This window comes from Ambystoma mexicanum, chromosome 14, assembly GCF_040938575.1.
Source record: "Ambystoma mexicanum isolate Mex_15411 chromosome 14, UKY_AmexF1_1, whole genome shotgun sequence".
Classification (NCBI taxonomy): Eukaryota; Metazoa; Chordata; class Amphibia; order Caudata; family Ambystomatidae; genus Ambystoma; species Ambystoma mexicanum.
Genome location: NC_090940.1, coordinates 474,098,610 through 474,120,047, shown reverse-complemented (window position 1 = coordinate 474,120,047; position 21,438 = coordinate 474,098,610). Strand labels below are relative to the sequence as shown.

Below are 21,438 nucleotides of genomic sequence, written 5' to 3'. Positions count from 1 at the left end.
TTTGCTTGTTCTACTGTGTTTACCTGCCCTATTGTGTATGCTCTGTATACTGCCTAACTCTTCTTGAGAGAAGTCTGACTGCTCAGCCCCAGCTACCAGGTAAATCTGGGTGGTGCAGACTGCTACCAATTGGGTTTACTGCTAACTCCTGTAGTCCTAAACTTTTTGCAGTGGTCCCTAAGGGAACTGCACAGGTTTCTGCCTAACACTATTCCCAACGGCTCTACAGTTTTCTCATAATGTAGCCCCCCGAATGATTAGCCACCTCGACGACGCAGCAGCAATCCTACGCCCCGGTTCTCCCGGAGGTGCAAAGGCTCCCACACCCGACCTCACCAAGAGTGGCAAATCTCCCCCCAAAACGCAGCGCGCATCCTGGTCAAGAGTACAAAGAAACCGGAAGATAAAATAATGGTTGGTGGCCTCCCCGAAGAATATACAGCAGTGGAACAGAAATTGCCGAGAGCTGCTGTGGGCCCCGTGCGGCCCATGCCCGACTCCAAGGTGCATGCCACCGTATTTCCCTTGGAGTGAAACCCAACCTTTTTGGACTTTTATAGCCCTGTTGGCTAGGGGAAGTCCTGATGGGAATAAATCGGCCCTCCAAGTTCAGGTTTTGGCTTCCCCCGTTGGAGGTCATTGTTGGAAGACTCGCCCTCCCGTTGGAGGCCACCTATAAAACCCAAGCTTGACTCTGCTATGAGCACACCTCCGGACAATGGCTGAATCCCGCCCCTCCAATCCCCCATCCCTGGGACCTATGAAGACACAAGATGCAGCCCCCCCCCACCAGAAACTAAAATGTGTCACTCTAAACGTCAGAGGCCTGAATTCCCCCCCAGAAAAGGAAATCCATTCTTCAACGCTTACAGGACAGGGAAGCCTCAGTGGTCTTTCTGCAAGAGACTCACTTGATTCCAGCGGATTTCTCCCGCCTTTGCAGCAGATTTTTTCCCCTGCAATATTTGGCTTCCAACAGCACGAAGAAGGGGGGCACGGCAATCCTTTTTGCAAAAGGTGTCAGGCCACAAATCCTGGACTCCTTGCGCTGCCCTGAGGGACGCTTTATCGCAGTCAAATGCCTTATTTTTGGCCAACTTTACTCCCTCATTTCAGTTTACGCCCCTAACGGTTCTACATGGATTTAGAGGAAGCTCTCCTCCCATTCTTTGGGGGGCAAGTCATCATTGGAGGTGACTTCACCGATGTCCCCGACCCACGCATGGACAGGTCTCATCCCCTCTCCCCCAAAGACTCAAGACTGGCAAAGAGCCTTCTTCATCTCTTTTGAACTCTAGAGGTTGTGGACACATGTAGGGTAATCTACCCTGATGAGAAAGACTTCTCCTTCTACTCATACGTGCATAGAACTTTCTCCCGGATTGACCTTCTGCTGGCCTTCCCTCATATCCTAGCCTTCACAGACAACGTCACCATTGGCCCCAGGGTCCTCTCTGATCACCCTCCTGTTACGTTGAGTCTTCGAGCGCATGACTGCGATCCTCCTCCCTGCTGCTGATGGAATTTGTATGACCCCATCCTAAACGATATGTCAGTAAGGGTCTCCATAAAAATTAATGGAAAACTGGAACAAGGACACGTTCCCAGGTAACACCTCGGACGCTATGAAGGCTGTGGTGAGAGGGGAACTGATCGCCCAAGCTGCAGCCTTTCACAAATGCAGTTGTGAAGCCCGCACAGCCCTGGAGAACGAGATCCTCGAAGCTGAGGCCACCCACAAGCGGAAGGGCTGGTCTCCGAAATCCTATAGGGCTCTACAGGTGGCACAAAGGAGGTTGCTGAGGCCACGGTGCACCTACTATTCAAAACTAAACAGTGGTACTACGCTAAAAGCAACAAAGCAAACAAACTGTTGGTGGACAAACTCACCAAAGCCAAGAAGAGAAACACTATCTTGGGCCTACGCGACCATCGGGGCACGGTCCAATTCACAGAGCAGGACAAGCTATGACTGGCAGTGGCCCACCACTCAGAGATAATGACGGCTTCTCCAAGGGACCAAGCAGAACAACAGGACTACCTGCAAGGCGCTGCTCTCCTTCACCTCAAGGCCTCTGCAAGGGAAGGTGTCGAGGCTCCCATCTCAGGTGAGGAAGTCGACACGGCCATTAAGGGCCTCAAACCTAGAGCCCCCGGGCCCAGATGGGTATTCCACTTGATTCTATAAAATCTTCCGCCCCCCGCTGGTGGCCCCTTTGACACTCGTCTTTAACTTCTTTGCTACCATGGGAACCATCACCCCCCCCCCCCCATGCAGGAATCGATCACGGTCCTCATTCTTAAGCCTGGGAAAGACCCCAGAGACAAAACACTTGTATAGGCTCATTTCCCTACTAAACCTCAATGCCAACATATACTCTAAGGTCCTGGCAAATCGCTTGGCATCTGTCCTCCCCGACATCATAGACCCGGACCAGACAGGTTTCATAATCCACAGATCAACGAGAGACAATATTTGCAGAGCCCTGAACCTAATAGATGTCTCTAACCAGGAATCACGACAACTCGCTCTATTGACCCTAGATGCAACTAAAGCCTTTGATAAAGTGAACTGGACCTTCCTGCACCTCTCCCTTGAAGCCTTCCACTTTGGCCCAACATTCCAAAAGCTGGTGCTAGCCTACCAGTCCCCCAAGACTCTCCTGAGAGTCAACAGCCTCCTATCTGACCCGATACCCGTGTCCTGTGGAACCAGGCAAGGGTGCCCCCTATCTCCCCTGCTGTTTGCCCCAGCCATGGAACCCCTGGCCCAACGTATCCACCTTGACCCACGGATTAAAGACCCCCAAGTGGGTCCCTCCCAGCACAAGATCGCACTTTATGCTGATGATATGCTGTTGACCATCACTGACGTCTCTGCCTCAATGAAGCCGGCCCTAGCCGAGATTCATAGGTTTGGGAGAGTAGCAGGCTTCGCCATCAACTTCGAGAAATCGGTGGCCCTGTGGTTTGGGCTGGGCCCAGGGGAAAAAGAATCTCTCGAGAAGCAATTCCCAATACAATGGAGTGTTAAAGCTATTCCTTACCTTGGGGTCCAGATTCCCGCCCGTCCAGCAGACGTTTATCAGGCAAACTTTCCCCCCCTCTTTGAAGAGCTGGAAAAAGATCTTAACCGCTGGCTCTCGCTGGAGATCTTGCTCCTGGGTCGCCTAACGGCCTGCATGATGAACCTCCTTCCATGGTTCCGTTACGCCTGCTCATCCTTGCCCACATCGATCCCTCTCCCACCACTGCAGCGTCTTGAAAGGAAGATGCTCAGGTTCATCTGGAGGGGCAAGAAGTCGCAAATTCCCCAGAGAACCATGATGGGCAGCTCCAGACTAGGTGGACTGGGGGTCCCCGACCTCAGCAGATATCAGACAGCAGCACAGCTGGCCCATATTCCAATGTTTGGCATCAGGCGGAGTGCTGCAGGATCATAGCACGGCCAACTTAATAGCCAGTGATAAGAGGAGAGACAGAGTGTCAGGGCCTGGTACTTCCAATGCACATAGGGAGGCGCAGCAGATCTCCAGCGTATGTGGAGCGCCGACTCACCCGAACTCTTCGAGCTGGCTGCGTTGCCTGTCCCTCACTCGCCCAACTGTTGGTTCCCCATGAGGGGGTGATCTCTGCCTCCGGGCTGCTGGTGCTTTACTGAGGGGTGGCGAGTCTCATCCGGGGGAGACAAGCGGGCCATCTCCTCCGCTGCGCACTGGGGGCTCCTCTCTCGGCCGTTTGGAGGGGCACTTCCGAACTCTGCCGTACTGCAGCATCGCAATTCTAGCCAGTCTCAGGGTGGCTAGAACTTATGCAGGCTGGGGCACCTTCTCCATCCATTCCGGTGACTGATACTCCTCTTCAGCACTTCAGCATCAAGGAGAAACCGCTCTTTTATCTCATTCCGACAAGCTTCACACAGAGGCCATCAGCAGAGCTGCCACATCGGTGGCGCTGCTGGCCACGCCCCGATAACTCCGCTTTTTTACTTATTCTAGCTAAACGCTGCATGGCTGTTAGGTGGAAAAGTTCTAAGGCCCGCCTGCTACAGCAATGGTCCCAAGACATACTGAAGTGGGCCGCAGCGGAAAAGGCCATGATGAGAGAGCAGAAAAAAGAAGAGGGCTCCGATGCCCTGGAGCTGCAGTGGGGCACTCTCCTCAACGATCTCCAAACGTCGCCAGATGATCTCCCCCCGTGAGGTAAGGAAATAGAGAACATAGAGATAGGGTATAATACAGCACATGGACATATCGCAGCACTTAAACAAACAGAGAAACAGAACTAGCCCACAAGGTGTAGAGATCATTTACGACTGTGCAGTTTCTGAGTTGGAAAGGTAGGGGGAGGGTACAGAGGTGGATGGAGGAGGGGGAAGTGGAGGGAATGGGATAATAGGTCTTATGGAAGATGAAAGGTTTAAGTGGATGTTGCATGCCAAGCGAGGGGATGGGGGAGGATAGTGAGGGAATTGGACAAGAAAGCAAGTTCTGTTATTGTTGACGTGTTTATTCAAAATTAAATGAACACATTTCAAACAGATAAAGGAAGTAACGTCATACAATCCACAGAGTGACTATTGGCAAGAGGATAACTCATATGTCAATCTTTACTAAATGTAAGGTCTACCTTTCTGGGAAATGTGTGTATTTGTTGTTACTTTGCTGCTTTAAGTTGAAATTAAAGAAAATAATGCATAATACTAAAAAAGAAAATATTTATCAGTTGTTCTCAAAACTAAAATGTAATCTTATTGGCCTTGTCTGTTTAGGTATGGTGGATGGAGCGGTTGTCCTGAGTGATGTCAGACTACCCACTATGACACCCCCACATTGGTTGGAGCCTACAATTTATTCATATGAAGAAGATGGTGTCAGTAACCGAATTCCTTCCAATGGGGTTGGAGTTGAAACCATAAGCATGCTATCCATTGCAGTCAAAATCCAGACATGTAAAGCTGAAAACAATACAACGGTATGCCTTCTAACCAGTGGCGGTTGGTGAATTTTGTAACTGGAAGTTCATAAATATTTTTCCAAAATATGCCAGAGTGATCGAGGGTAGCAAGGGAGCCTAAGAATCCAAAGGTGGTTCTGGGGCGCTCCCCTTCACCCCCCACCCCAGATGCATTTTCTGAATAACGGATTAAAATGGTACATTATACAGCACACTTTTGATAGAAAATTTGGAAAACCCCAGATAGTTTGGTTTTGTAGGGTAACTCCAAACCAAAAATGGATGCAAGTCAAAACAGTGCACAGGAGCATTTCCCAAAGCATTTTCATGATGCCTTTGCCCACAATTCATACCAGCATAAGGCAGAACAGCATCTAGCCACTCGGGTTTTCTAAGCTAGGAAGACCGGAGTGAATTCCCTACCTCAAGGCAATTGCGACAAAGGCAGTTACCAGGGTTCCAGCAAGAAAAGTCAGTCTAGTCCGCTAGGAGATTAGCAAGAATAAAATGAAGAGCCCTGGGAGGCATTCCGCCAGCACAGGACACAAGGGATGTAAGGACATAACACTGGTACACCAACGAATCTGAGAAATCCACATGATGTCCCACTGATAACTCATTCACTCATGGGCTGGCCAAAGCCAGCTCACCAATCACACTCCAGGTAGCACCCAAGGGTTTGGCAGATAGATAGCTAATCAGGCTAGCCCTAAAAACCTCCAAGTGCACATGCACCCCCACAGTGGATATAAACTGGGAAGTACGGAACTATTTAAACCAGTCTACACCAAGTTAAACTGCAACTAAGGGTGACTTTGTTGGCTGAAGCTGATTCCCCCCCATCAGTAAAACATCCATTTTGGTCATGCCTCGTGGTCCACACAGACATCAAAAGGCCATTAAAAAATGGCTGGGAGCAGGGCTTAAAAAACCTCATTAGTTCTCCAATGGCTATATTTTAGGTGCTATGGGTTGCTAATGCTGTCAAAGTGGCTATAACACTGGTGTGTCCAAACCTAAATCACTGCTGCCTCTAGCCTACTGTACAACACACTTGTGGGGTGATAAATTCATCATTGGACTTAAAACTGTGCTGATAGCCATATCGAACTTTAAAGGATGAAAAAAATAAATTAGAGTGTTGCAGTGACAGCAAGACTTCAGTAGAAGTTCCTTTGGTCTAAAAAGAAAAGTTGAAAAAACATTGAAGCCAGAAAAAAAGTCTTGTGGATCCAAAAATGTAATTGTGCCCCAAATACAACAGACTTTTCAATACAATGCTTTCTTGCTTTCATGGTTGGTTGCTGTCTGACGGAGGGATCAGAAGTTTTTGAGAGTCTGAGAATGTGCACCTGATGGACATGCATTTGTGTCTAATACACTGTAGCTTAGATTGCTACAATATCAAATCTGTCTTATTTAGACTTCTCTATTTACATATAAAACAACAGCATATCAATGATACTTCAAAATAACGCATGGTATAAATTACTTTTCCTTGAAAGTGCCGCCCCTTAGAGAAACTCACCAAAACTGTATGCAAAATCCAAGTTTTCACAGTTCATCATGTACCGCATCACTGATCGACATGTCCTTATTTCATTTGCCCTGAAAAAAGGTCTGATCCAGAATCTGCAAAGTGCTAAAAACGGGGACAGATTAAAAGAAAATGAATTGTATCTTCTTTCTGCTCCATTGAGCATACACACTTAGTTTTTCCATTTTTCCATTGTGTGCGTTTGTTCCGGGGCAGTACATTTAACCTGATGAGCAGCAGCCACCTTCTGGAGAACACAGATTTAATCCTGGCAATATCCTCTTGTTGGTGTAGCCAACAGTCTGCATGTAATGTTAGCGAGGAAAGCTTGTTTATTTTCTGTACTTCTGCATCTGTTCCCCATTTACACGCTTTCGCTGTAATTCCTTTCCTCGCACTGCTTAGATTGCTACAATGGCTTATCTTGTTTTTATCTTCATTCAACCAAACCTTACACAATCTGATGCCTGCAGTATACCACTTATAGTTGGGGTATGGCCTGAGCAACTGCCATTTCAAATAGGCCTGCATTCACATTGGTAGAGAATACCGAACAGGTCTTCAGAAAATAGACTACAAATCTAAATTGGGCCTCTTAAGACTATACTTGTTAGCCACAATTCCATTCTCAGTGACGTATTCAGGGTTCTTGGAGAAAGGCCTACTAACTGCTTTAGGAATTTGCTTTGTACCACTTCATGTACGGTGCGTTTCACATGGCCCCAAATTCCCCTGCCATACAGAGTCATTGACCAAAGCTTAGTCTTGTATACCTCATGGCATTTATATAGATATGGTATGATAGTTTATTTATATAGCGCCTATACACAATGTGTTTCAAAGCGCTTCAAGGCAGGGGAGGGAACAAGGGAAAATACAATGACATTCTTACAGGCTATGAACAGTAAGGATGTGAAATTAACTATCGTACTCAGCCTGACGACATTTCAGATAGTGCAAGAGCTAAGACATAGATAAGGAAGAGAGGGGGAGAGAATGAAGGAAATGGAAACAAACAGGCGACTACCGTACTAGGCCTGACGACATTTCTGGTAGCGCCGGAGAAAAACAAAAGGTGAGGGAGAGGGATGCAGAAAGGGAGGGGAGGAACAAAACAAGCAACTATCGTACTAGGCCTGACGACATTTCAGATAGTGCTGGAGAGGTGGGGGTGGGGAGGAAAAAAACAGTAATGGGAGGGTGGAGGAAACAGACGAGTTTGCTATCATATTAGGTCCAGGGACAAGTCTGATAGAGTAAGTGCATAGACGATAGTAAGGGGAGGAGATAGGAAAAGGGAGAAGGGAAAGGAGGATAGAACAGATAGTAAGTAGTCAAAAAGAGTGGAGAAGCAAGAGTGGAGAGCGAATACAATTGCAGAAGTCAGTAGTAACACACAATGTTGCAAGCCAGGATACAAGATGAAGATGGGAACAGCATGATTCAGGGCCACCATGAGTACAAGATGCAAAGGAAGTCCAGCATGAGAGTTGAGGAAGAGTGACGCACCGTGAATGAAGTCCATAAAAGTCAAATCTAGCATTGGCCACAAGACTGTGATGGTGAACCAGAATGTATCAGGACAAACTCCTGCAGAAGTAGGCTGGATGAGGTTGAGGTGGAGCAGGGTAGAAGAATCAAGCAAAACAGGCAACACCTGTGTGCGAGAAAGGGGGGGGCACAAGGGAACATCACAGGGGGACCAGAGGGGTTAACACATGTTGGTGCATGATTACCTGCTGTTTAAGCAGGGGGTCCGGCACTGGGTCCTCCTGGTCCGAACAGGAATTGCCCTTTTCTTCATCAGCCCTTCACTGCAGATGCCCGGGCGAGAGACGCCCTTGATGTAATAGTTAAGAGCAGGAAGGAAGAGGCAGGGCTAAGAAGGTGGGTGGTGCTTAGGCCAGGTGACCTAGATCCACTTGCACCTGCTCCCCATCTGAAAAGGAAAAGAGGCTGGAGGGCTCCTTAAGTAGGGAAACAGAGCGGCAAGCAGGAAGGCACTAGGTGGGCGGGGCTTGCTAAGTGGTGAAACAGAGCGGCAAGCAGGAAGGCACCAGGTGGGCGGGGCTTGCCAAGTGGTGAAAAAGAGCAGCAGGCAGGAAGGCACCAGGTGGGCGGGGCTTGCTAAGTGGTGAAAAAGAGTGCAGGCAGGAAGGCACCAGGTGGGCAGGGCTTAGGCCAGTTGACCTAGATCCACTTGCACATGCTCCCCATCTGCAAAGGAAAAGAGGCTGGAGGGCTCCTGAAGTAGGGAAATAGAGCGGCAAGCAGGAAGGCAACAGGTGGGCGGGGCTTGCTAAGTGATGAAAAAGAGCGGCAAGCAGGAAGGCACCAGGTGGGCGGGGCTTGCTAAGTGGTGAAAAAGAGCGGCAGGCAGGGCTTAGGCCAGGTGACCTAGGTCCACTTGCACCTGCTCCCCATCTGCTCCCCATTTGTCAAGTCTTATGCGTCCATACATGTCATGCAATCTTTGGAGGCCTTTAGACTTAATGGAGGTTTTTGCAACTGTTTTCTTAATATAGGCAGACCACTCCCCACTATGCATAAATGTTAGCCATCTTTTTTATTTTTAACTTTTATTTTCTGCCAGTGCACGCCCAGGTATTCTCCAGCATTGGGTCTTTCATAGATTCACATGCTGTGAATATTCTCCGTTGTCAGGCTGGGAATCCTAGGTTAATTTTGTATTCCCTTTGCCCTAGGCAAGAAGAAGCTAAATTGTATAGCCTAACACCCTTGTTATGGCTGCTTTTGGTCCCAACCAATGGGACCTTTTGTAATTGTAGACTAGACCCTCCTCTTCCCTTCACATTCTAACCGCGTGTTCAGCTGAGGGAGTCCTCTGGTTCAACACTGTTAGTAAAACAAGCCATTTCTTCTACAAATCAATTAAAAAAGAGTTTCTTTTCAAGGAAAGTTATATTCCGCAGGAGGAGAAACATTTCAAAGTGAGGAGTTATGTTCTAAGGGGATGGAGGGCAACCCTGTGCAACTTGTGGCCTTAAGGACGTTTATGAAGGGGAAAAACACTCAGACTGTATTTACGGTCTCTACCCACATCACACTGTGGAGGGCTGCATTATCTGCAGAGTTCTTACTCCAAGACCCTCAAGGATAGACATAGACTGCTGGTTAAATGAGGGGAGTTATCACAAATACCCCTCTGATGTCCAGTCGACCAAAAGCATTGCCATTCCCGCCGAAAAGCGCCCACGGTCTAGGTATAGGGCCCGGTTGGAAGAGCAGACTGGGAAGAAGCACGAAAGATCCCACGGCTACGAGCCGTCGGCCGGGGAGAGACCATTTCCCACGAATGACCAACCGTGGCTGGCGAGGATGTCGTTGACGGGAATGGAGCATCAAGGCCATAGTTCAAGGTCAGTGAGAGAGGGCGAAATCCATTCCTCAGGGCCTAAGGCCATGTCGACATCCACTTCAAAGCTGCATCGACATGGCTCTAAAGAGGCTACTGAGGAGCAAAGGGTGCGTAAATGACCACCGTCCACCGAAGGGGAGCAGAGGTCAGCCAAATGTTAAACACCCGTCCACTACGCCCACTACAAAAACTGCCTTATCCACAAAAACTGCCTCGTCGGCGGCATCACAAAAGACACATGGAGTGTCGCCTCACACGATTAAGAGCCTCAACGAACCGTCCTTAATACATGAAACCGTCTCATTGACGACAGCAAAAAAATCGAGCCCGTCGGTGGCGGACCTGCCCTCGAAGCATAAAGCTGCCTCGTAGACGACTTCTCAAATATCTAGTCAACGGCGATGCATCGTAATCCTTCCAGAACGCACAAGAGCACCTCATCGACGTCCTCTCAAAAGTCAGGCTCGTCCATGACTGAAATCCATATGTCCCGCCCACAAAAATCAGGCCAGACGTCGGAGAAATCAAGCTTGTCGACACAAAAGCATACTTCCACAAAGAAGGGCGCGCATGAGGTGGAGGCAGACACACCCCCAGCACAGTAATTGAGCAAGGAGGCTCTGTCAATGATGCCCTCGACAAGGACCCAGCCAAGGGCATTGCCTGCAGGAATTCCGTCAACGAAGGAGCAACAGCAGCAACATCCAGAGGAGGGGCAACCAACTGTCTTGGAGGAAAGATCACAACCACAGGTCACCCAGGTGTCTCCAATTTAATATACTGAGATCATGCCGGAGGACATCTTGCAACATCAGGTGGGTACAGATTTTGAGGTACAGCACCAACAATCAGACTCAGAACAGTCAGTCATATGGCAAGATGATATTTCGCCCAAACCATCTACACCGGGAAGGCATATCCAGCAAGGGGACACCCATAAAAGGGGAAGTTGCCCACTGCATCAACCACAGCAGGAGGTGGTCCTGGGTCCATCCGAGGGGCACTCCCACCAACACAAACAGTTCCAACAAGAAGACGTCAGGGCGATGCTCGCTAATCCACAGGCCCTATCTATCCAGAACCTTTCATCCATACAAAGGGTCATCACGCAGCTTGACGCAGCACTTGCAAGACCAGGTGCTCCAGCCCTGCCGCCCCAACTCTGCCTTCCACAGGAGCCCTCTCACAGACCCAGGTCTGTATTGGGGGAAAGGTCGGCAAAGTCCTCGCCTTCCAGGGCTAGGTCCACTTCAGAGACAAAGTCAATGCGCTCCTCCAAAGGGCGATCACATCCACGGTCCACCTCTCCATCCCCTCCAACGTCTTCGAGGCTATGACCAAACCGTAGGAACAAAAGTGATTCTCCGGCGCCACTGTTTTCGTCCCACAAGAGGACCCACACATCGACCCAATCGGTGTTGGAGGAAGGAGAACTAACTTATTATTTTTTTTTAAACGTGTTTATTTTAAACCAAGGCAGGGTGAATAACATACAGCATTGTGAAACCATCTCACATCATTTTCCAACTATCTCATTTACACAATCCTCTCCTCCCCCGCCTCCTCTGGACCCAGGCCCTCCTCCTCCGGATCTCCTGTTCCGCGAACCCACCCGTTGTTCATCTCCTTCAGGTGTTCTCTTGGTCCTTCAGGGCCCACCGAGTGTTGATAGGTTTATAGGTCAGGGCGGGGAATCGCTGATCATATTCTAGTACTGTGGCCCAGGTGTCTTGGAAGTGGTGGAGGACTCCCGCCCTTGCCGCTGTCACCTTCTCCGAGAATATTCCACAGTTTCCCCCATCACTGAGCCATACAGGGGCCGTCTGGGTATTTCCAGAAGCGGGCCAGCACAGTTTTGCCTGCTAAGAGGCATTGGGTTAGTAGTTTCGCTCTGTTACCGGAGCGCGGGTAGATTCTGGGGGTCGGGACCCCCAGCAACACAGGTTCGGGTTTCAACGGGAGTGCAGTCCCGGTGATCTGTTCAATAGTTCCCAAGTACCGTTTCCAGAATTGCATGATTTTAGGACATGTTCACCACATATGGAAGAAGGAGCCCGGCTGGGCACACCCTCTCCAGCAGGAGCAGCCCACCCGGGGGTTCATGTGGTAGAGCCTAAGAGGGGAGTAATACCATCACAGCATGATCTTGTATGCGCATTCCTTGTTGGTGACATAGGTGGAGGATGAGTGGGTACGGGACAAGATATCCACCCAGGTCAGGTCGTCAATCGGGTGACCCAAGTCGTCTTCCCATTGGGCCATGCACCGGGTTTTTGAAGTTAGGAAGTCACCCAAGAAACATCTATAAAGGGTCGAAATCCTGCCTCGTAATGGCAGATCTTTAAGGGTCAATTCAAGGGAGAATGGGGGGCGCGTGGCCGCCTGGAGGGTTTGGGGATGCGAGCACCAATGACGGAGCTGGAAATATGTAATTCGAGGGGATTGGGTCCTCCGACGTATTCCAGATCTATGACAGGTAATGTCCACAGCTGTGCTGCTTCGGAAAATCTTCGGCGTCTGCGTCCTGCGTCGATGATGTCGATGCGCCGTCCCCGAGGACCTCCTCCGACGGCCGACATCACCCGATGTGATAAGTAGGACGCACGACGCCCATAGCCTCAGTTCCGTTTTTTCCGCGAACATGTTCGCTTCGTGAATCTCGGTACGCCTCGACTCTTCGGAGTTTGCTGTTTTCAATTCTCGATTCGTTGAACCTGTTTGGTTTTTTGTGAAGACCTGTTCGTGGCGATGTCTACTTCGTCTTCAACCCCGCGTCCGGGCTTCAAGAAATGCGGGGACTGTGGGTCCAAGATGTCGGTCACGGACTCGCACGACGCCTGCCTCTGGTGCCTCGGGGAGGCCCACGATACGGACGACTGTGTCGACTGCCAGTCGCTCACGGCAAAGGCCTTGCGGGAACGCAAGAAGAAGCTGTTGGTAGGTCGGGTGTCTAAGCCCCGGAAGTCGAGGCGCTTTCGACAGATGACTTGAGGGGCGACTCTCTGCGTCATCGTCGGAAGTCCTGTGGGTCTCCTTCCAGGAGTCGGTCTCGCCACTCCTCCACCTCTTCGAGGCATTCCCGGAAGCGCCGGTATCGGTCGCCTTCCCCGTCCTCTTCCGAGGGCTCCGCCCGTCGGCGGGTCGCTTATCCCTCCATGCAAGCGACACCAGAGGAATGGGCTTCCTTCGGGAAGCAGATGCTAGCGATTATTGAATCGCAGGGCACCGGTCCGTCTGCACCTCCGAGTGGGGTCGGTCGGCACCGGTCGAGAGACACCACTCGTATGCCTTTGGGCTCGGGTGGTCGGCACGGCTCGCGGGAGAGGTCCCGCTCGGACAAGGGTAGCCGTTCTCGCCATGCCCGTTCCAGGTCCCGGTCCTCGACGCGCTTGAGACCGCGTGATCCTGTGCCGTCTTCGAAGAAGACGTCGACGCCTGTGGCGCCGAAGTCGTCGAGAATTTCTCTTCAGGCTCCGCCTCTGAGGGGGTTGTCGACGCTGTCTGCGCCTAGGTCGTCGAGAGACACGCTCGAAGCTCTGGCTTCGAGTCCTGTGTCGACGCTGTCGATGCTGGCGGCGTTGCAGCTGACGTCGACGCCGTTTCTGTCGCCGCCGGCGCTGACTCGTTCGGCACCCTCAACGCCTTTCGAGGCGGTGGTGGCACGGGGCTAGCCCCTAGAAAGGCTCTGGCTAAGGTCAGGCACTGCTTTGGTCCCCAGATGTCTTCCTCTCCCCGCCTGGAGTACATTTCAGAGGGTGTGATGAAGGCTCTGATGACGGCTTGGTTCCGGTTACGGTACCAGATGAGCTTATCTTGGGCCATAGCCAGTTTGATGATCTGAGGCAGTCACTGCATGATGCCAGTGGACTGGACACCTCTCCGGAGGTGGAGTTTTGTAGGCCGGAGCCTGGCACTCATGCCGGTTCTTCGTATCGGCGCCATATGTCTCGGGTCACTGAGTACTTGGGTTGGTCGGCTCCCCCAGGGGAGTTCGTTCAGGATGATCTCATGGACATCCTTGATCTTGGTCCCCCCACTGACCCGGTTTTGCCATTTCATATGGCTCTGCAGAGAAGGGTGGCGGTGGCTTGGACTGCTCCGGAGAATCTCCCGGCAGTGGGCAAGTCTTTGTCGCGAAAATACCGTCCATCTAGTAGCGACCCCTGCTACTTGTCCAGGCACCCCACTCCGGAGAGTTTGTTGGTGCAGGCGACTACGGCCCCGGCAAAGCAGGCGTCGTATCGTACCATCCCTCTGGATAGGGACGACAAACGTTTTGACTGCTGAGCGAAGAAAGTGTTTTCTTCAGGGGGTATGGCGCTTCAGGCGGCCAACTCCATATGTGCCTTGTCTCGTTTCACACACACTCTGTGGAACTGTGTTGCATTAGCGGCTGAACGTATTCCCGAAGGGGACGAACGGGATGGTTTCCTTGCTATGGTTCCGGATGGCAAGGATGCCATGTGTGAGGCCGTTCAGTCGGGTTTGGACATGGCAGATTGTGTCAGCCGGTCCATGGCGGCGAGCACCGTAATACGCAGGTTTGCGTGGTTGCGGAAGTCTGGGTTCGCTCCTGATGTGCAGTCCCGGCTCCTCAACATGCCCTTTGACGGTGAACATCTTTTTGGCAGCAAGGCTGACGAGAGCCTTGAGAGGTTGCAGACCTCCAAAGCTGCAGCAAAGTCGTTGGGCACTGCAGTTCGCCAACCTCCGCCTTTTCGTCCTATGGGACAACAATGGAGGGGAGGTTCCTTTCGCTGTTACTCGTCCTTCAGTAAAGCGAGAGGAGCTAGCAGTCAAAGAGGCCACCGTCGGAGTGCCAGAGGTGGAAACAAGGGTACTCGAGGTGCCAAGGCCGCTCGGGCAGTTGCCTCTTTGCCCTCAGGCAACGCTGCAGCCGCTACCACTCAGTCATGAGGCCAGGTCCCATGGTTCGCCGGTTGGGGGAAGGCTGGCGCAGCATCTTGTAGAGTGGCAAGCCATTACTTCAGATGTGTGGGTTCTGGAGATCATAACCCACGGCTACAGTCTTCCTTTTCGGCAGAGGCCTCGCGACAATCCACCTGGGAACCTCTCTTTGAAGAGTCCGGATCCGCTCCTTGCGCAGGAAATTCAAGCCCTGCTGGAGGAAGGCACCATAGAACTGGTGCCTATAGCAGAGAGGAACAAGGGATGGTATTCCCCTTATTTTTTGATTTCCAAGAAAGACGGGGGATTGAGACCCATCATGGACTTGCGCAGTTTGAAGAAACTCCTCAGGAAGGACAAGTTCAAGATTTTTACTCTCTCTCAAGTCCTCCAGGCCCTTCAACTTCAGGACTGGTTGGGGTGTCTCGACCTCAAGGATGCTTACTTCCATGTGCTGATCCATCCCAAGCACAAGAAGTACCTGAGGTTCGCGGTTGGCGACTCGCACTTTCAGTTTCGGGTCCTGCCGTTCGGATTGACCTCCGCCCGAGGGTTTTCACCAAGCTCATGGTGGTGGTGGTGGCAGCGCATCTCAGGAAAGGGGGGATTCACGCCTACCCCTACCTGGACGATTGGTTGATCAGGGGGAGCTCTCCCGAGCAAGTCCTGGATCATCTGTCCGTCACCTGTCACTCCCTTCACAAGCTGGGCTTCTCCCTCAATTTAAAGAAGTCCCATTTGACACCAACGCAGCGGCTCCAGTACATCGGAGCAGTGCTCGACACATCCCTGGGGCAGTGTTTTCCTCCCCAGGTGAGGGCTCTTCACATTCAACAGATGGTGCACAAGTTTCAGCTTGCCCAGAATCTCCCAGCGTCCGAGTTCTTGAGACTGCTCGGCCTCATGGCATCCTGCATTCTTCTGGTGCCAGAGGCTCATCTGCGGATGAGATCTTTGCATTGGGCACTGAAGCTCCAGTGGTCTCAGTTCTTCAGCAGGCTGTCGGACCCTGTTCAGGTGCCGCCCTCGGTCGCCTAGGACCTTCTGTGGTGGGCCGTCGAAAGCAATCTGATGAAGGGGGCCCCATTTTGGCTGCCCTGGCCGGAGGTGACGATCGTGACGGACGCATCCCTCACGGGATGGGGAGCTCATGCCAACGAGTCGACAGTCAGCGGTCGTTGGTCTCCCTCGGGGTCCAGACTCCATATCAATCTGTTGGAGCTGAGGGCCGTCAGGCTAGCCCTGAAGGCTTTTCTGCCGACTGTGCGAGGAAAGAGTGTCCTGATTCTAACGGACAACACGGTGGCCATGCACTACCTCAACAAAAAGGGGGGGCAGGGTCACTGCCCCCCCCCACTGCCCACTGCTGTACGTGTTTCCTCCAGTCCCCGTCATCCCGCAAGTACTGCGGAGGTAACGGAGGTTCGGTTCCCAGATGATCCTCATTGCTCCGCCGTGGGCCCGGAGGACGTGGTACCCGGAGCTTCTCGACTTGTCCATCTGCCCTCCACGTCGTCTTCTCTACCGAGACGATCTGCTCTCACGGGAGGGGGGTCAGGTTCTCCATCCAGAGGTCAGAACCCTCAACCTTCACGCTTGGCTTCTGAAAGGTTGAGGTATAAAGATTGGGACCTCCCTGAAGACCTGATGGAGGTGTTGCTCTCGGCCAGGCGGCCAGGCGGCCGGCAACAAAGTCTCTGTACCGTTGCCATTGGAGAAAGTTCTGCGACTGGTGCAGGGTTCAGAATGTGGATCCTTTTGCGTGTGACATTCCCATGGTTCTGTCTTTTTTGCTTTCCTTGGCCCACAGAGGCTTGCAAGTGGGGACCATTAAAGGTTACCTGGCGGCTCTGTCCATCTTTAAGCGCTCGTCTGAAGAGTGTTCCTATTTTAAGATTCCTTTAATTTCACTGTTTTTGAAAGGGCTCACTAATGTGTTCCCTCCGTCACCTTTTCTGGTGCCCGGTTGGGATTTGAACCTTGTTCTTAAGTTTGTTATGGGAGCTCCGTTTGAGCCTTTACATTCTTGACCTTTGAGGCTGTTAACTCTGAAAACTGTGTTTTTGGTTGCGGTTACTTCCGCTCGCAGAGTGAGTGAGTTACAGGCACTTTAGTTAAGCCACCCTTCACTGTGTTTCATAAGGACAGGGTTTTCCTTCGAGTTCGTCCTTCTTTTCTTCCGAAGGTGGTTTCGGAATTTCATTTGAGCCAGAAGGTTGTTCTTCCGGCGTTCTATCCTCCTCCACATCCTGGTAAGGAAGAGGAGTCTCCATAGGCTTGATCCTAGGAGAGCGTTGAGTTTTTATATTTCGCGCATGTCCCGGGTCAGAGTGGACGATCAACTTTTCATTGGTTACGCTGGAAAGCGTTTGGGACAAGCTGTGACAAAACAGACTTTGTCTCGTTGGATTATTTTAGCTATCTCTGAGTGTTACCGCTTGGCGGGTAAGGACCCTCCGGCTGGCTTGCGGGCCCATTCTACCAGGGAAGTGGCTGCGTCTACTGCCCTGCAGAGGGGTGTTCCTATTCGTCACACCTGGGCTTCAGTACATACTTTTGTACGTCACTACTCCCTCGATTCCATCAGAGGGCAGGATCCGGCCTTTGGCAAGGCAGTCCTATATTCCGCAATTTGATTGGGCATGCTAAATTTGTGTTCTAAATTCTTTTCCCACCTCCTTGCTTGGTACTGCGTTGGGAGTCTGTCATAGATATGGAATACGTCGGAGGACCCAATCCCCTCGAAGAACAAGTTACTTTCTTACCTGGTAACTTTCTTTCGATGGGATGGTCCGACGACGTATTCCATATCGCTCCCTCCCTACCTTCCCCGCTGCAGAATTTCTTTTGCGATTGCAGCTTGCGTTCCGCAAGGCCTTGTGTGTCTGACTGGCAGAATACTGGTGGCACACTTTCTGGGAAAAACTATAACTCAGGCTATGGGCGTCGTGCGTCCTACTTATCACATCGGGTGACGTCGGCCGTCGGACGAGGTCCTCGGGGACGGCGCATCAACGTCATCGACGCAGGACGCAGACGCCGAAGATTTTCCGAAGCAGCATAGCTGTGGACATTACCTGTCATAGATATGGAATACATCGTCGGACCATCCCATCGAAAGAACGTTACCAAGTAAGAAAGTAACTTGTTCATCTGTTTTTTTTTTGGAGTTGGAACATCTCCTTGCATTGTTCGAAAGTGCGGGGTACGTTTCCGGCATATAGCTGTTCCAGTCTCTCGAGGCCTCCATCTATCCAGTTCTGGAAGTTGCGGGGGTTCGCCCCGGGCGAGAATGCTGGGATGTGAAAGATTGGTGATAGGGGGCTTAGTCCTCTTGGGATTCCTTTTCGTTTCAGGGCCCAGTCCCAGGAGCTTAGAGTGTGATTGGTCGTGTGCAGAAGTCTCTTCCCACAGTCTCTGAGGGGGGGTGGATAGGTGGCAGAAACCGCAGGGGGAGCGGGACTTGTGCTTGCTCCAGTTCTACCCATCTGGGGCGGGCTGTGATTGTTTGCCAAGCACGGATGTGATCTAATTGTGCTGGTACCCTGTAAGCCTGAAGATCGGGGACTCCCAAACCCTCCCAGTCTAGCGCTGCCTACCAGAGTCCTATGGGGGATTCTGGGTTTTTTGCCCCTCCATATAAACTTTAGCATTTTCCTCTGCAGGTCTTGAATGGCGGGGGTAGGGACTGCCACTGCGAGGGAGGAGCAAGCATAGAGGAATCTCGGGAGGAGGTTCATTTTAGTGGCCGTGATGCGTCCCATCAATGAGATTTCTTGTGTTGACCAGCGCTTCAGATCCCCTTCCAGTTTGCGAAACAGTCTAGGGAAGTTGGCCTGGTTATGTGTCTTTCGAGTTTGCCGCGATGTGAACTCCCAGATAGGGGATGGACTGCTTCCTCCACGCGATTGGGCACATCCTGGTTAGCGTCTCCCATTCCTCCTGAGGGAGGCCGATTGCCAAGGCTACCGATTTGGAGAAGTTGACCGCGAAGCCAGTGACCTCGCCAAAGCTAGCTATTTCCGCTAGGGCGTGCTTTACAGAGGAGCTGGGCTCTGAGAGCGTAAGCAGCACGTCGTCAGCGTATAGCACAATTTTGTGTTGGGATGGGCCTACCTGGGGACCCTTCATTAGATTGTTCAGCCTGATTCTCTGTGCAAACGGTTCCATAGTTAGCGCGAAGAGTAAGGGCGACAGCGGTCAACCTTGTCTTGTCCCACAGGTCATAGGGATCGCGATGATAGAGATCCGTTGATCCACAGGAGGGTTTTTGGGGATTTGTAGTTGGCCAGTACCATTGTCTGAAACATTGGGCCAAAACCGAATGACTCTAAGGTGAGTTTCATAAATGACCAGTCTACCCTGTCAAACGCCTTAATGGCGTCTAGGGCCATTAATGCGAGGCCCTGGGAGTTCCGGGAGGCGATGTCCACCAAGTTCAGGGTTCTACGAATATTGTCTCCTGCCGCTCTGTTCAAAACAAAGCCCGTTTAATCGGGGTGAATTATGTCCGGCAGTATGCGAGATAGACGATTGGCCAGGATCTTGGAATATAGGTTAGAATCTATGTTTAACAGGGCGATTGGCCTGTATGAGGCTGGGTCCCTTGGGTCTTTCCCTGGCTTGGGTAGGAGGATCGTGGTAGATTCTTGCATTGATGGGGTCACCAATCCCGTTTCTCTGAAGGAGTTAAAGAGTGTCACCAGAGGGAGGATCAGCTGGGGCTTGAATATTTTATAGAATCTTGAGGAGAACCCATCTTGGCCGGGGGCCCGAGATTTAAGAGATTTGATGGCTTCTTCAACCTCCTCGTCGGTGATCGGTGTCTCCAGGCTCTCTCTCGACGGGTCAGGCAGGTGCGGCAAGACTGCTCCCCGCAGGTATTCCTCTTGTTTAGATTGGTCCCGTGGGGATGCGGTCATCACCTGGGTTAGGTGGTCCACTGCCAGCTGTTGTTTCTCTGACTCTGCATAATGAATCACTCCGTGAGGATCGCGTAGCCCCTTGATGGTATTGATACGCCTTGCTTTGGCTTGCTTGGCTACCAGTAGTTTATTTGCTTTGTTGTTTTTAGCATAGTAGAATTGTCTGGACTTGGCCATTAGTTGCGCGGTGTGCTCGGCGTAGAGGGCCTCTAGTTTCTTTCTGGCTTTGCGGATGGCCCGTTGTATCCTGGGGGACCAACCTTTCTCCTTGTGAGTGTCCTCCGCTGCTCGAAGCTCCTCCTCAAGGGCTTTGCCGGGCTCCTCGCCTATTTCAGTGAAAAGCCACACTTTGTGCTATCAGCTCGCCCCTGATCACTGCTTTCATCACGTCCCAGTTGTTTGCGGGGGATGTGTCTATAACCTGGTTTTCCTTGAGGAAGGTCTTGATCGTGATTGCAATTTTATCCCTAATTGCCATGTCATTGGGCCTCATTACGACCCTGGCGGAAACCGAAAAACGATGGCGGAAATGCAATACCGCCATCGAATAGCGCTCGGTGCGACTATGACCCGTCACCGCAAAGTACGAAGCCATTAGCGACACCGTAGTGAACGCCAACGCTAACTGCACCAAGTACGCGCGCGCGCGCCATGCCAAACCGTAAATACCACCATGGCGCAAGGGTCCGCGAATTCCGACCCTAGCGGACATGTACCTAACGCCATCAAGCACGGCGGAAAGTACCATTCCGCCATGGTGAGAAGTACGGCATCGCGAATCAACCGTAAACGGCCCCACTGAGTGCCTGTACACCACTCCCTGCCCACAAAGTACAACTCCCCGTAGGTGCAATGAAGTCACAATGCAACCAGTGAAATGTACAAGTCACCCATGCATGCCAACGAACAAAAGATTCACAAGAGGGGCCAATGGGAGCTGCAGGGCACAGATGGCACGAATACAGAAGCCATTCCAATGGACATGACCACAGTCCCCCCCCCCCAAGAAACGCACGCAAACACAGGCACCTGTGACCAGCAATATTCCGAAAATCACATCATTCCACCAGTCCACCTGGCTGACCGGCATCTGTCACACAAAACCCAATCCCCCGCCCCTGAGCATGACAACATTCAAACAGTCATATTGGCAGCCCCCATCCCTGACCTCACTGGGCTTCGTAGGCAAACGCGCCCAGCACAGTACCACGCAACTAAACTCCGAAGCTGGAACCCAATGCAGGTCTCCTCACAATACATCGCTCCCCAAATAGGAATATGCCACATCACTCGCAAAGAAGAACGCTACACGGCCCATATCAGAATAGAAATTGAATGCACAACAAAATCACCAAGCCCATACAGCCATTAGGCCATGAACCCCAAAACACATTTCACCATTGTGGGCTGCATCCACAAGAAATGACCAGCTACTACTTGTGTGACGCCCTGTTCCATCATGGTACACAGAGCCACATTCACGTACGAAAAGGCAACATGGAAGCGCACAGAACCGCAGGTCCGTCCCAATGGGGAGGCACTAGTCCAGCTGAAAGGCCGAAATGTTGCTCCGAGCCACTAGTAATGCGTAAGGGCATGTGGCCCATTGGCGATCGTCCCATAAGATCGTAATGCTGCTCCACTGATTAACACGAAGCAGCAGGTGTCGGGAGTAAAAGCCATCTGCAGGAGTGGCATACAGATGGCAGTGGCAAAAGGGGAGGAGATACCTG

The 21,438-nt window shown here is 51.5% G+C and overlaps 1 protein-coding gene across 6 annotated transcripts in view; it reads left to right on the top strand.

Moving 5' to 3' along the window:
* ATG2B (autophagy related 2B) overlaps window positions 1-21,438 on the top strand; it is a 5,509,925-nt gene that overhangs the window by 2,803,526 nt on the left and 2,684,961 nt on the right. For all 6 annotated transcript variants that reach the window (XM_069637692.1, XM_069637689.1, XM_069637687.1 and 3 more), the window contains one exon: window positions 4,772-4,974. In XM_069637692.1, the coding sequence (XP_069493793.1) occupies window positions 4,772-4,974 (203 nt within the window). The remainder of the gene's footprint in view (window positions 1-4,771; window positions 4,975-21,438) is intronic.